Here is a 16589-nt window from a genome sequence, read left to right on the forward strand (position 1 = left end):
GATTTATTCCTGTGGCATTTTGGGGGGAAAAAACCCCTTCAATTTTCACCTCAGTCTTACCCACCACTCCAGATCAGAAGCCTTGGATATAAAGAAGCATTTTGAGTCTCCAGCGATTTGTGTGTTACCATTTGCTTCTATCAAAAAGCAATTTAATTCACAGCAAATTCATACTGAAGCCATTGATACTGAATATTTCAGCCTGTATTTCATCAGATCTTTGGATATTTTTATTCTCTTAAACTATGTAAGCTTAAAATGGTGAGTAGCTCATTAAGGCATTCTGACCAAACTTTACCCATTCAGTGATAGGAACATTCTTGGGTGCCTTCATGGAAATAAAACCTCTGTTAAATTAGAATCATGATTAAGATGTAAATAAGTGAAACTTTGCTGTTCTGTTTTACGCATGTAGCTCTTTCAGGAATCCTCATCATCTTGCACATCGATGATATGACGGAGGCCAGCGCCTCAGTCTAGCCCTAATCATGAGTTTTCCGAACCAGACTCCTCGCTGTATTGTGATATTGTCTGACCTAAAGCACAGCAGAGAATAATGAATGGCTCACATCCACTCCAGATCACCAATGTGACTGACACTGACCTCGGATCAGATAGCCTGTTGTTAGCACAGATGTAATAGGACCTACTCTCATCTGGATGTACTCCTGCCTTTACATTTGGTGTGTGTTTTGTGTGTGTGTGTGTGTGTGTGTGTGTGCGTGCATGTGTGTGATGAATAGTCAGTGACGTTAACAGATTCAGGCTAATCTCAACAACTTGGTGAAGTGGAGAAGGAAGGAGAGACTTAATGCATGTTAATTTATTGTGTGTGTGTGTGTGTGTGTGTGTGTGTGTGTGTGTGTGCGTGTGTGTGCGTGTGTGTGTGTGTGTGTGTGTGTGTGTGTGTGTGTGTGTGTGTGTGTGTGTGAGAGATGAATAGTCAGTGATGTTAACATATTCAGGCTAATCTCAACAAGTTGGTGAAGTGGAGGAGGAAGGAGAGACTTAATGCATGTTAATTTATTGTGTGTGTGTGTGTGTGTGTGTGTGTGTGTGTGCGTGTGTGTGTGTGTGTGTGTGATCATCAGAGTGTGTGTTTGTGTGTGTATAGATGGATTTCTCAGTGACGCCCTTCTGAGATGCACACACAGACGGTGCAGAAAACAGGCAACAGTACTGCGGAGAGCAAAGGTGAGATAAGTTGGGGAGGAGATGCTGTGCAGTAAACTTTGCAAATTACAAATGTGCTGTTCAATATCACAATGAGGAAGTATACTAGATGCACAAATGATATGCATGCAGTGATTTATAAGAATGCAGGCTCACTGTGCTTCTTTTTCAGATTCACAAGTGTGCACAGTGTCAGTCTTTTTTCATTTTATAATTTTACTTATAAATCCTGTATTGACAGCCAAAATGTGCTATAATACAATACATTTAAGGTATCCCATATTTAATATCTGGCATATGTCTAACTAATGTCTACCATATTTTTCTTGCAAATGGAATTAAATACAGTATACAAATATATACATATGTGTGCCCACCACAATTTTCTAAAGCCCGAGCTAAAGCCCGAGCTGCCATATTCAAACTGCTTGTTTTGTTCAGCCAACAGTCCAAAACTCAAAGATATCCAGTTTACTATCAAAGACCAAGACAAAGAAAACCAGAAAATATTTATATTTGAGAGGCTGGAACTAGATCATTGTGACATAAATGATTGATCAATTTTCAAATAATTATTGTTTCAGCTCTAAACTAGAACTATCAGCTGTTTACCAACATGTGGCTGAATAAAAAATCTAAATGATTATTTTTCCAGCAACTTGTACCATTGCTAAATGCAGAAAATATTATTTCTGCTCCGTAGCCTTGCACATATTCAAGTGTTTGTAAAAGGTGTGATAATGTGTTTCAATCAATGTATCAAGGGCTAGTCCATGACTTAAAAGTCGTTTATGTAAGGTTTTGTGTGTGTGTGTGTGTGTGTGTGTGTGTGTGTGTGTGTGTGTGTGTGTGTGTGTGTGTGTGTGTGTGTGTGTGTGTGTGTGTGTGTGTGTGTGTCTGACCAGAGTGCAGAGCATGTGCAGGAATGTTAATGTCTTCTTCCTTTGTTGTTCGTGCAGACAGCCGAGTGTGACTGTGCATATTCATGAAGCTGCCTTCCTGGAACACGTTAACTTTTTCCAAGGAAAGATCGTAGTTAAAAAAAATAAAAAATAAGATGAAGAAAGGAAGCAAAAAGAGTAAAGTAGAGAGATAGGTTCACAGTGTATATAAAAATAGAGGGATGGAAAGATGTATGAAAACAAGAACATGAAGTAAGAAACGGAGGCAGATGTCAGACTCCTGTCAGCAAATCCTATTTCACACATACACTTCAGTTCATTAATCGTTTGCAATTGCAACCGGAACCAAAGTTGTTTTGTTATGTGAGTTGGGAACTATAAAAAAACCTCCATGTGAACAGGCCATGCAGTCCAGCATTGCATCTTGAAATTTGTTTTAAAACAAGTGATACATTTGGTATTGAATTTGCTAGCCCGTTTGTTAGGTTTCTCACTCATTTTCAGAAATTACTGTAAACGACTTAAGGTTAAGGTTCTTACAGTATTTCTGTGTAGATTATTCTTTGACGGTGGAAGACTAAAATAACTCAGTCGATTTGCTGGTTTTTCTTTTGCCATTTAATAAATCCTCTTTTTATATTTGAAAGCAAGTTATTGAACTGAAAGTGAATTTGGGAACCTGTCTTCTTTATCCAGCAGGAAAATATTCAAAGTTGTGTTCACCCTGAACCAGTGGTGGAAGGAGTATTCATATCCTTTACTTAAGTAAAAGTACTAATACCACACTGTAAAAATACTCTGTTACAAGTAAAAGTCCTGCATTGAAAATTTTACTTAAGTAAACGTATGTATATTATCAACAGGAAAATGTACTTAAAGTGTTAAAAGTGAAGGTACTCAATGCAGAAAAATCCTCACATTTTAGAAACCGGAAACGATCCAAACTGTTCTGTGTTTAATCTGCTAATCATTTTAGTTGGACTTGTAAATTGTTGGGTTGTTTAATTTATATTAAAACATGGTATTTTAAAAACTACATGTGTGCAAAAATCTGCACTTGTAAAGTAACTAGTAACGAAAGCTGTCACAAATAATGTAGCGGAGTAAAACGTACAATATTCCTCTCTTAAATGTAGTGGAGTAGAAGTAGAAAGTGTCATAAAAAGAAAAGACGTAAGTACAAGTACCTCAACATTTGTACGTAAGTACAGCACATGAATACATGTACTCATTTACATTCCACCACTGCCCTGAACTAAGTTTTATAATACGTTTGTGTTTAATTATGCCTAGTCAAATCAAATAGTCTCCTGACTGCAGGGTAGACTGGGGCTTCTACTCTCGTTCTTATCAGCAGAAAGAGCTCCCCACCACTACCACAGGCTATCAGTCACAAGTCATCACTGTTTTCATGACTCACTGTTTTCACCACTGATAAAACAGCAAGATCATCCAGCTTATTTGAAATAATTTCACTTTCAGCATCACAAAGACTTTAAACAACAAGAGAACAGACACTTAAAAGTTGTGTGTTAATATTTGTCTGCCTGATCCAGCATTGTGTTTCCAAGTAAGAAGTGTGAGTATGCCGTGTGAGTGTATATTGAGGGTTGTGATGATAAAGGTGGACTGATATCTCTGTGTGTGTGTGTGTGTGTGTGTGTGTGTGTGTGTGTGTGTGTGTGTGTGTGTGTGTGTCCTTTGTAAAAGATAAAGGGGGGAGATCCCTTTGAGTGAGCTGCTGTGTTGAGTGGCTTTATCTGTGTTGGGAAATGTGGAGAATGTGTTTGATGTTAAGAAGAGCAGGAGTGTGTATATGTGTGTGTGATGAGGGAGAGAATGAGAGCTTGGACAGGTGTGTAAAAATATTGAAGCTAATATGTCATCTTGAATTTTTGAAGATACGTACACTCAAACCTTGAAGTTCTTGTGTATAATGTGCATTTGCTGGTTGAGGGAGGATTTCCTGAGAGCTGCCCAGCATGACCAGTGCTGCTGTTGAGCAGCTGCATTGCATCAACTGGAGGAAACATTTCCACAGGAACTGTTCCCGTCAGGTGTTCCATAAGAATCCACATTTCTGATGGGTAAAACACTCAGCAAGACGATTAGATACTAAAGATAGTATAAGATACTTATACTTCCGAGACGGCCCTCCCCTGAAAAAACGCTCCCATAGGTCTGTTTGTTTAAGCAGCAATTACGACTCATATTAACGTTTACAGTGGCGCCCCCCTCCAGTGGCCCTAGTACCCTTAGCTTTTTTTCACTTTTTTCTTAAAAAGTAAAGCAGACTAAGTACAAAATGCCACCATTATGTAGGGCTGTCCTCGACTAAAGAAATTCTTAGTCGACTAACACTTATATGATTTTGTCGATTAATCGATTAGTTGATGTAATCGACAGAGCTGTGCTCTTTGAGAGGTGATTAAGACTAGAAAAGCACAATATAAATGTAGTTAATGAACCATCTGTAAAACTAAGTTTCTCCACAATTAATCCTGCAAAAGCACTTTTAAATCTTGTGCTTACCAGAAATGTGCTCATAAGTTTCTTGGAAATGAGTAATTAAGCATGAATAAGCATAAAAAATGACTCATCAACTAAAGAAATCTTAGTCGACTAAGACCAAAACGACCGATTAGTTGACTAATCGACTAAGAGGTGGCAGCCCTACCATTATGTCACTATTTGAACAGCATTCACAAAGCAATTGTGAACAAAATGTGCATATGTTTGCCATTTTCAAAAAACAGCATTAAATTAACTTTATACAAAGTGTTATTATCTTTTTGTTTGTAGTCTTACTACCTCATTTGCTGTTTTTCAGTTCTTTTTGCAGCTGAATCTCCAGGTTTCCCGCGATGTCCTCAATCCTTCTCGTTACGGTTCGCCTGGAAAGCAGCACATTTTCAAAAGCCTCTATTTTCCTCTGGGCATATTAGCGCAGCAGAGTCCACCAGGACACTCTTTAATAGACTCCCTTCAGAAAATGGCATACTGTTTTTGGCGATTTTGTGGGATATCACAAAGCTGGTTGATTTTGTGGGATATCACAAAGCTGGTCTTGACCTCTGCAACGCTTGGTAAAAAAGCCTTGTTGCTTTTGCAGCTTAACTAGCAAAGCTTCAGATATCCGTACCCGCTCTGCATCAGTCAAGTTGTTGTATTTCTCTGCGTTTACTATTGTAGTGGCGATTCAAATTATAATCCTTAAACACAGCGATCTGTTATCCGCAAACTAAGCACACGGCTTTACCTTTGACTTCAGTAAATAAATCCTTAAACTCGGCCTTTCTTTTTTTCCCCATGAGCTGACATTTGTTAGGGATAACAGCTCATTCACGTCCATGCTGACGTCTCTCGTGAGCTTAGTTCGCGGCTCGCCGACACAGGGGTCCTACACATTGCAGTTCTTCTTCTACTTCTTTTTAATTGCGACTTGCAACCAGAAAAGAAAAAGCTGCATACGTCACCACATACAAAATGAAAGCAATGCAGTTGTATCCCATGCGTGATGTACACTTATTTACGTTTGATTGCTAACTTCCCATTGACCTCAAGCGGGCCGGTTAGGGCTGCCCAAAGGTGTGGCCCGGGGGCTGTACAATGCCCAGGTCTGCCTTACATGCAGTAGCATATATTTCTTTTAAAGTCTCAGCAGGGTGACTCGCTGAGCCCTTCAGACAGGGACTGAGTTCAGCCTTCTTATTGACACTGCTGAAGTGTTTTCGTGCAAAGCAGTCAATGCCTTCCAGCCTTAGATCATCTGTTTGTAACTGATCGTGACCTCTGACCGCCCTGTGGAGATCGACACCAGGAAAAGAATTTACCTAGAGGGAGCAATAAAGGTGTTTGCATAGATCAGCAGCTGATTTGAAGCGTGACTTTTCCAATGAGAGGAATTTGGTTTTCAGAAAAATGTCATAAATAGTTCAACGATGATGAAGCTCTCATGCAACATAAAGAAACTCTCCCTCCTTATGCAAAGCAAGTTGTCAATCAGACAGGGTGCTTATTTATTTGTCTGTTCAGTCACGGTGGCTGTCATGACTCATGCTCACCCACGTCGTCTTCTGTTTATTCCAAACAAACCACAAACAAAATGTATCACTTTTCTCTATGCCAGAGGATTGTTTGAAATGGACAAAGGGAGACTTCTTTATGAACTGGAGAGTACAATCAGATTTATTCTTGACCAAAACATTTATTGTATTGTGTTCAGCAGATCGTGTTAAAGACAGGAAACAGACATGATAATGTCAATAAGGTCCTTAGTGGGACTCTTGGCTTTGCCTTTGTTATCTGTGCAGCAGAGACAGATTCACTGTCATTTGTCAAACTGAACAGCACACCTGGTGTCTCCTCTCTGACAGACAGAGATGAGTTGTAATAAAGTTTCCAGCTTCGGGCGAATTGCAACACTGAGTCGAGCGAACGATGATAATGACACATGGAATGTGTGTGTGTGTGTGTGTGTGTGTGTGTGTGGGGATGTGGGTGTGGCTGTGTGTGGGGGTGGGTGGGTGTGTCTGTGTGTGTGTTCGTGTTTGTGTGTGTGTGTGTGTGTGTGTGTGTGTGTGTGTGTGTGTGTGTGTGTGAGTTATTTAAATTGACTATTACTGCAACCAGACCTGGTGGAATCCTAAAGCACCTGTTTATTCGAAGCACAGCAAGATGTAGCTGTGCAAGCTTACTGAGATTCCTCTTTTACAAGCATGCACGACATTCATAAATCTCTTTGAGAAGGAGAGCGGCCAAATTTAGAAACCTGTCATTTTCTGAAAGTAGCATTGTTGCTTGAGATCACTTGTGTCAAAACATCAATTTTGTCCAGATGTTTACCTTGACCCAAAACCCTACTTGGATTTTATATGACTTGACTTCATGACCTCATAAATACTGTCTTATTTGTCATCCCAGCTGTCAAAAGAAAATACATCCTTGTACTTTACATTTTTGGGTGTACTTTCATTACTATTTGGCGCATTTTTTGTGTCCCCTACATTTATTAGATGTCAGATACCAGCTTCTGCACTCAATGTAATCTTTGTAGACCAGAATCCATTGCAGAACATGTTAAACATTTTACCTGCTAAACATTTTACCTGCTAAACATCAGCATGCTGGCGTTAGCATTTAGCTCAAAGCACCGATGTACATCCTCTCAAGGCCAAGAGCATCGCTGTAGACCTTTTTCAATGGCAGAAACCCTGAAAAAAGCAGTGCTGATGTGGCATAAAAACGGGCATTATGGTGGTTGTAAAAAGTAATAAATGAATTATTCATCTTTTTTTTTTATCTGTTTAAACAGAAATCATCTAAACACATCCCAATTTTTGCTTGAATGCAACACGTTTGCAACCACTGTATGGAGGCTGTCATAAGGCATTCTGCGAAATGTGCATTAGTATAGTTAAGAACTTTATGGATATACTACTTATGTACTGAACATGACGGATGAGTTTGGGAGTATCTGAGCGTGGATTTTTTTCTGTACATGATAAGATAAGAACATAAAATCATCTTTTTTTCAAAGAAGGAAGCGAGAGCCAGAGATCGACCACAGACACGTGGATGATTTAGGTACCCCTGGTGTCCTTACTTAACCCTCTGTAGGTCAGAGCACCAGCAATTGTTCTTCATCTTGCTATTCTTGTAACGCACACACACACACACACACACACACACACACACACACACACACACACAGCAGAGGGTAGTTCTTAAGTTAGTTCTTAGTTCTTGTCAACAGCCACACACTACCATTTACACTTGAACACTCAAGTATGCACCACCAGAGTAACATCATAAATATAGAAATAGTTTGGCGACAGTGGAGGCATATACACACACACACACACACACACACACACACAGAAACCACAGTCTGGCCAGCTGCTATGGGAAGAGGAGAGGTTTTGAATGGGAGCGACAGCTGTGGATTCCTCAGGATGAAGGAGTGAGAGAGGGGAATAAGTTGTAGGGAAAAGGAATGAGAGAGAGAGAGGGGGGGGACTAATGATTAATTTATTTTCTCTTCAATCAGATTTAGAAAAGGAAGAAAAAGGGGATTAGAAGTATAGAACCTGAAACCTGAATTTAGGTACCAGTACTACTTATACTTTTTCAATACTTTACTAACATTATTTGTCTATGAAAAGGCTTTCCTTTTCCTTTAACAAAATTACTTAAAGTTCTTACATAATGCAATAAGTCCATATCTGATTTACGAATGACTTTTCACTATCACACAGTTCAGTTGGTTCTGTAAAAGTCTTGAGGTCTGATGAGAGAGCTCCCAGAGTAAAGAGCATGTGATCCTAACTGTCAGTACCAGACTATTCATAGAGATCCTGTGTTGTGCAAGGCTGATTTTGCAACTCTGTCATTTTTTTTTAGTGAATACACTCTCACCTCCTGCACCTTTTACTCTATTAAAGTAATACTCACTTCCGTACTGAAAATATGTATTTTGCCCTGCACTAAACACTGGTTGTTATAAACAACAGTGAATTAACAATAAAACAATAATAAACAAAGACAATCTATATTGTGCTGTAAACTAAAGATGTCTTGTTGGGTTTTCATGAGAAAATGCTTCGACTGCAATTCCGAAGTAACAGATCATTGTTTTGAAGAAGTAGAGGAAAACTGGTTATCATGAGCTGCAACACCCAACATGGTTGAACAGACAAAGAAAACAAATAAACAGCCCTAGGTACAGAAACTCAAATGTCGTCAAAGAGAAATTCCTGGGAAAAAGATGTCACATTGGTGCAGTTTTGATTGACTGGTGATACCATAACACTACACTTCCCCAAAACTGAAGAGAGCATACCGTAGCACAAAAAAGTCAAGTAGTGAATTCCAGAGGTGTTGGTAGGCTGAGAAAGACAGGCTAGTTGTTCCTCCCAGTCTCCGGTCTTTATATGCTAATATAACTGTCTCCTGTATGGCTGCAGCTTCATATTTACTGAACAGACATGAGAGTGATATTAATATTCTCATCTAAGAACGACAATGCTCTTGGCTTCTTCATGTTACATGTCTTACACACACACACACACACACACACACACACACACAATGTCATAAGTTCCTCCAAACATTGCAATGTTGTACTCTTGGATCTAACTACTTTTATTCAAGCCCATTCAGTCCCACAAGCAATTGACATTGATGAAACACAATTTAACTGGATTGTCAATAGTTTACTTAGTAGTTTTCCATCTTCCTGTAATGGGTGTGTTTGTGAGTGATTGTGTGTTCAGAACATTAGTGTGTTGCCTTCAGGGCCACTGTTAGTCATTAATCTGAGTCGTTAATGGGTGTCAAAGCCCTCAGCTTTTCACTAAAGCCATGCATTAAGAGGAACGGGAACAGTGATTTGGGAGTGTGTATGAGAAAGGGGGGTGTCAGACAAGCCATGGTTGTTTTGGTTTTACCGTCTGAGCATGTGGTCCAGTGGGGAACTTTACTGCCATAGGGCTCAAGGGCACTGCGGCAGCAGCATCACAACAACAGCAGGGGGAGGAGAGGGGAGGAAATGGGAGTCTAAACTCAGCTCTCAAACAGGAAGCCACCCTGGTTCTCTCATTGTTGTGTTTTTATAGACTCAACTTCCTGCTGCCCCCCTGTTACCATGGTTACAATCCCTGTTGTTTATGGGATGGATTGTAAAGATCCTGCACTGGCGAGAGCTGGCGGTCATCACTGGCCAAAGTGTGACAAATTAAAAAAAAAAGTAGTGTAGCAGAAGCTGAAATGTTCTTGCAACGGTCCTTTAAAAGTTGTAAAGCCGTGTGAAGTCTTAAAATGCCTCCTACAGCATTAATAAAGATCTTATCTATGTACAGGATTTTGGATCTTGATTACCTTTTGCTTAGTCTGCACGTTTATAGTTTAAGGCTGATTTGGACTACTTTGTTCATAATTTTGCTTTTATTCTGTCTTAAATTTTATTCCAGGCAGCATTTAAAAGGAGTTAAAACTCTGTCTGGATTCTGCAGCCAGTTACCCTCCCAGACAAGGTGCTTCTTCTGTGTGAAAGAAATAATGAAATCAACAGTTTGGTGTCGGACAGCGTCAACAAATAGAGACAGAGATAGGGAGGGGAAGGGAGGGAGGACAAGAAAGAGAAGGAGTTAAAGAAAAGAGGATGTGGCCGACTGTAAAAGATGACTGGAGGGGAGTGGAGCTCTCTGTCTAATTATAGATCCTGCTGTGAGCTGGCTGAGGCAGAAGTGCTACTGGGGTTTTCACATAGCCGGATATTTACAAGACAACTACGGGTATGTGCCTTTGACTTTATTTATCATTTACTTATGTGTCTACATGTGCAGTTTGTTTCTGTGGACTTTTATTTCTTGTGAATGGGAGGTGAAACCTGTTGAATCAAAACTCCTTGGATCTGACTGAACACTGGAAGCCTGCTGTGTGGTGCGTGTTCGTGAGTGTGACAAACTGTGATGATCGAGCCCAGGGTGAAGTTGGGGGCGAAAGAGGGAGAGAGCGAGAGATTTTCTTTTGTGTGTTAATTAATTCCTCCTCTGTATGTCTCACTCCTATTCCTAGGGACTCCTATTGCCCTGCTATCGCTACTACACTTGTTTTAAGTCTGTGTGTGTGTGTGTGTGTGTGTGTGTGTGTGTGTGTGTGTGTGTGTGTGTGTGCGCGTGTGCGTGTGTGCGTGCTGTCTTAACAGACAGTGGCCTTGGATGTTTATGGAAACTCAGAGAGGACTTAGGAAACTGGACCCATGCTGCATTATATATCAACCTTCCTCGGTTACTGTCACACACACACACACACACACAAGCTCGTACCCTCACAGTCCTCTGCGTCTGTCACACACACACACACACACACACACACACACTCATACATGCACCTACACACGCAATGGACAAATCCATGCGTACATCTCTAAACCTATCCTTTCCCTTACACACATTGTGCTTTCCGAAGATGACTTGAAATGCACCTTTAATGTGAATAAGAACATCCACTGTGGGATCGAATGCAGGAGGCCACTGACATTGGCCTGTGTGTTATTGCACAGTAACTGTGTCTGTGTTGGGGTCGCTGCTATTTTGGGTTTGTTTAGTGTCTCCCAGGTTTGTTCCTATGAGAAAGCTGCTCTACATCTAAAATGTTTATATGGTCTATCCAACTCCTAAACAAATGTTTTAAAAACTGACATCACGATTTCTTTTTCTTTTCTTTTTTGCAAATTAAATCAAATAAAAATTGAAAAATCGTGTTTTAACAATGATTTAAATTGCCCAAATGCATGTCCTGGAAAGGCTGGAAACTCTGTGCAGTAATTGATCTGTTATCTGTTTTCAAATCCCTGAATATCCTGTTGGGATAAATGGAGGCAGTATTTGAGTCAACAGTGTAGAGAGGAAGTTTAGAAATTTAGAAATGCACTTTCAGCATAAAATTCAGGTTTTGCTTTTCTAAATCAGGAAGTGATGAATAGTAAAGTCTTGACAATATATAACTGTACAATTTGGTACTACTTCATTCTGTAAATGTATGTAAAATATGTATTGGCTCTGTACTGAACTGATGCTCTGTAGGGTAATACTTAGTGCTGAAACAATTGTGACATTTAATCGTTTAGACAATCAACAGAACACTAATCATCAACAGTCTTGATGATAGATTGATTGTGTGAGGGATTTATTAAAATAGTTCAAACATTGGCTGGTTCAAGCTTTTTGAATGGGAGGATTTGCTTCTTTTGTTCTTTGGGTGAGGCTATTTGCACCCTTGGTACAATTAGCAGTGTATGCTATTCGTACCCTGGTGCACACAGCAATGTGTTCTATTAATACCCCGTCTGGTACAAATATCAATGTATCCTATTCGTACCCTGGTGCAATTAGAAGTGAATGCTATTCGTACCCCGGTGCACACAGCAGTGTGTTCTGTTAATACCCCCTCCTTTCATATTGGTCTGGATGTTCGCAGGTTCTATTAGTAGCAACACCTTCCAGAATCCTCAATGTTCTTTTAATGACTGATGCAGACAGTTTCATCCAGACAGAAATATCATCAGATCAATCTTATTTTTATGATTGCTGTTTGTCACAGACTCACAGACTGTATCTTTAACCGTTGCCGCAGCAACAGAGGGTTTATTTCGTATTAACACCTTTATTTGTATTCACACATTCTTTACTTAAGTAATTATAATTTTACATAAATTGGTGTTTTTATATGTATGTCACTTTGGATAGAAGCATCTGTCCATCAATTTTCTGGGCATGCGCAACGCGTTTGTTGTTACAGGGTATGATTATCAATGTGTGCTATTCGTACCAGTGTATGAATTAGAAGTGGATGATATTCGTACCCTGGCGTAGGCTACCCTATATTTACACATAGTTATCCATACTACTTATGTATTACACCTTTTTGGGATATTGCTCTGTGGCCTAAATAAAATCGTTGCAGTGTCCAATATTTCGCACACTTCAGAGAGACGTTGATATATACACTTGCGTGGTTGCATGCAAATGATCCAATCCAAAATGAAAGAAACAAGATCTCTTCACTGGGGAATCAAACCCCAGACTCATGGGCCACAGCTCACTGTTCTAACCACTCATCTAGCAGTTCTTGTGGAATGTAATACAACCATTGACTACTTGGTGTCTTTAAGCCTTGGTTGCTAAGTAACCATACTGTATACAAAAAATAGGTACTAACTAACAAACTACCGGTTGTATGCTTTCACTGAAGAAAGAAAGCGCAACTGTAGTATCCATTTTCCGCTAGAAATTCAATTGTTATAAACTTTAGAGACAAAACTTTCTTAATATGCCAGTTTCTGCTGTCAAGGAAGATGAATGTCGGCCATGATTTCGGTGCACGCAAGCAACAAGTTTTTGTTGTTACGTCACAGGGTGTGAATAGCTCAGCTGTGTGGCCTAGGCTATTCGTACCAAGGGTGCAAATAGTCGCTCTGTTGTTCTTTTCATTGCAAATTGAATGTCTTTGGATTTGTTATAACTTGATCTTGGTATGACAAAGCAAGCAATTTCAAGACATCATTGGGCTCTGGGACATTGTGATGAGTGTTTTTTATCTTCTCACAGACTAAATGATTCATTAAAAAATAATCAACAGATTAGTTAATAATAAAAACAATCATTAGTTTCAGCCATATAGTCTAGTACTGGCCTTACAATGAATCTAAGGTTGTTTATAGAAAATACTTCTCATTAGTCACTGAATCTCATCTTGACCATGACATAGCTCTTCAACAACTTTCCTTGAAAATGAGAGTCAATCAGAGTGACATGCTGCACTCGAAACCATAAACATCAGTGCTCCCTTATGCCAGATAAATATTTGATTATTGACTTATCTGCTAAAACTTCTTTGCTAAATTTGAGCTGACCATTTCACATCCAGCCCTACAATTCCTGCCGCATTGTGCTATTTTTGTCGCAGATAATCAGGCATCTTCACTTGCTTAAGAAAAGCCAGGCTTGAACCTGCGGCTTTGACCCTGCCTTTGTTTGCTTTAGATAAACTGGGAACTGTTTTCTTTGGCAAAGAGCTCAAAAGCCATGCGTTAAACTTGGATCAGTAATTTTTTTGGAATGAATACTCACACGCACGCACGCACACGTATGCATGCGCGCGCGCACACACACACACACACACACACACACACACACACACACACACACACACACACACACACAGTAATTTGTAAAGTAGACACTACTAGGTAGTAGTAGACACTACTAGTTAAGTAGTAGTAGACACTATTAGGAAACAAATCATTGTTTCATCAATCATAGTTTTCATTGCACAAAGAAATAGACGTGTTAGGTTGCTGTTGCAACTCATTCATTGCAAATAACCTTTTCAACAGATGCACGCACGCACACACACACACACACACACACACACACACACACACACACACACACACACACACACACACACACACACACACACACACACACACACACACACACACGCACACACACACACACACACACACACAGACATTATAAGAACACAGCTGCATGCCAGTCCAAGCTTTAGGGGAAAGGGATGAAGGGAGTGATAGAGATGGTCAAGAGGAGAATGCTTGACTTTCTCAGCAGTGTCAGGTTGTCCTGTTAGTCCTTTCCCCTTTGCTCCTACTCAATCCTTTATCTCTTTTTATTTTCTTTTAGAATCCCCCCCCCCCACCCCCATCTGCTCTTCCTCTCTGACTGTTCTCTCTGATTTTCCTATTTCTAGTAACTCTGCTTATGACTTTTCCCCCACCTTGAAGGGCCTTAATTTGCATCAAAGTCTTTTTTTGTACCTCACAGATACCCTGAGGTAATGACATCTTTATCTACTGAAAGTAGCTGTTGCCTGTAAAAGGTGTAGTGTGATTTTGACACACTCACGCACACTGTATAGTGAAAACAGAAGAATGCGTTGTAGCTATATTTGGACGTGTCAAGACACAAAGTGGTGGCGTCTGCTCCGTTGGTTGTTGACTTTGTACAGCCTGAGTGTCTGTCACTAGTGGCACTATGCTGGCTGTCAGGCCTCCTTCAGTGAGCAGAGAGTGATTCAACTTATCCGCAGGTTGTTACAGGTTGCCGATAAACTCCCCTTTTTTATCTTTTAACTACGTTCTCTTTCTTTTTAGTCTGGTCTGTTCATATTTTTCTTCGTCTTCTATTTTTATTGTACCTGTTAGAGAGAGAGAGAGAGAGAGAGAGAGAGAGAGAGAGAGAGAGAGAGAGAGAGAGAGAGAGAGAGAGAGGTACATCCTTGTTTTACCTGTAGAACGAGTCCTGACTAAGCAGAACAGAAGTTCAAAATAGAAGAATGGAGAAGGGAGGAATCTGTAGAAAGGGTTAACCAAATGTCTGACAGTGACAGACATACACAGAGTATTTAATTTTTCTCTGTATGGAGAACATGTGCCTAATGTACCTAATCTTTCAGATAAATCTGCACATTCTCAACGGTCTCTATGACGAGACAGGCTGTATCCTACTGGGTCGTTGGTGATTTCCATAATATGACACGCTGACACTCCCACACACACACACACACACACACACACACACACACACACACACACACACACACACACACACACACACACACACACAAAGTCAACGTAGTTTCACTGTGCGTTGTTTCAAGTGTAGCTGACTGTACTGGGCTTCAGTCCTGGTTGATTTGGCAACAACTGTGGTTCCTGCTGGTAAGTCTGAGTCTTGTCCGCAAGTATACACCTTGAGCAACTACTGTCAGACATACAACAGAAGAAGAACAGCTCTTGTACAGTCTCTTTGTTAAACTGTGGGCATCACTTTGTTTTAGTAAAGAAGACTATATAATACTGTTGTAATATTGAACTCATGAGCACGTTGTCTTCTGCCTTATGTATCGCTGTACGCACACACATCCTTTCATGTTAATCCCTTGTTCATGGTTATGTAATTTGGCGGACTCTGCCATTAACAATGAAGACTATATTTAGAGAGGCAGTTACAGAATGCAAAGAATGGCTGTTGCTGGAATTTGGCAGCCATAAATAGTATCAAAACGATGTATTGATATAATGCAAACATTAAAAAGGAGAATAACTTTATGGACATCTTTGAAGACCAACATATTGTTGTCAGATGTAGTTTCTGAGACTAAAACAAACAAACATACACAAAGTGTGAACAGGACTGAGACAGTTGGTAGTCTCTGTTTACACCAGTAATGAAACTGATAGTTGTAAGTGGTGGTGTTTTTCAAAACAAAGACTGCATTTCCCACAATTCCTGCAACGTCCTGAACCACCTCAACCAAAAAATCTATTGCAGCTTTAAAATGCAGCTGAAAAAAATTCCAAAATAATGTTTGAAATGACTAAATAGTGCTACATATTGTTTGAAGTACAGTGAACCCCTGCTCCTTCTGAACTGGTTTAAAAACTCACACTCCAGTACTGATAAGGTTTAAGCATTGCGGTTGTGTTGTTAATTGTTGACTTTCCTGGCACACTTATAGGCTTTCTCAAAGTATGGCATTACCTCATGCTTTCACATGGACCGGTTGCTTAAATATGTGTCTACATGTGTGCGCATGCTTTGTGTGTTATTCCAGTACATGCCTTCCCAGCTCTATTTGCACAGAAAAAATGTGCTATTTAAATGAAATCAACACAGGCTCACCACCACAGGGTCAAAATGTGTTATTCTTCCCTGAGTACGGCACGCAGATGTAATGAACTGTAACAAAATATAATTCTTGAAAAGAACTAACAACATTAGAGCCTCATATTACTTGGAGAGACCCAGGGGGGAGAGACTGTGGAGGGATTAAATGTGGTTGCAGAGGTCCAGAGACTAAACCACTACACGATTTCTAGACTTAAAGTCATGTTGGCTACATGGGGACTGTTATTATCAGGTAATTTTACAGTTCTGAAAGACATCATGTATCCACTCACTGGGCAGCAGGGTGCCTAAGTGGTCA

At 40.0% G+C, this 16589-nt stretch overlaps 1 protein-coding gene across 5 annotated transcripts in view; it reads left to right on the plus strand.

Moving 5' to 3' along the window:
* The window catches only part of hdac7a (histone deacetylase 7a), a 70982-nt gene that overhangs the window by 25540 nt on the left and 28853 nt on the right, over positions 1–16589 (plus strand). For 2 of the 5 annotated variants that reach the window (XM_031286321.2, XM_031286319.2), the window contains exon 3: positions 1092–1194. The exons of 1 other annotated variant lie outside the window; for it this stretch is intronic. In XM_031286321.2, coding sequence (XP_031142181.1) covers positions 1143–1194 — 52 coding nt within the window. In that variant the 5' untranslated portion in view covers positions 1092–1142. Of the gene's footprint in view, positions 1–1091; positions 1195–10216; positions 10370–16589 lie in introns of those variants that run through there. 2 more of the 5 variants (XM_031286320.2, XM_031286322.2) reach the window with 2 other exon arrangements.

Source organism: Sander lucioperca, chromosome 12 (assembly GCF_008315115.2).
Source record: "Sander lucioperca isolate FBNREF2018 chromosome 12, SLUC_FBN_1.2, whole genome shotgun sequence".
Classification (NCBI taxonomy): Eukaryota; Metazoa; Chordata; class Actinopteri; order Perciformes; family Percidae; genus Sander; species Sander lucioperca.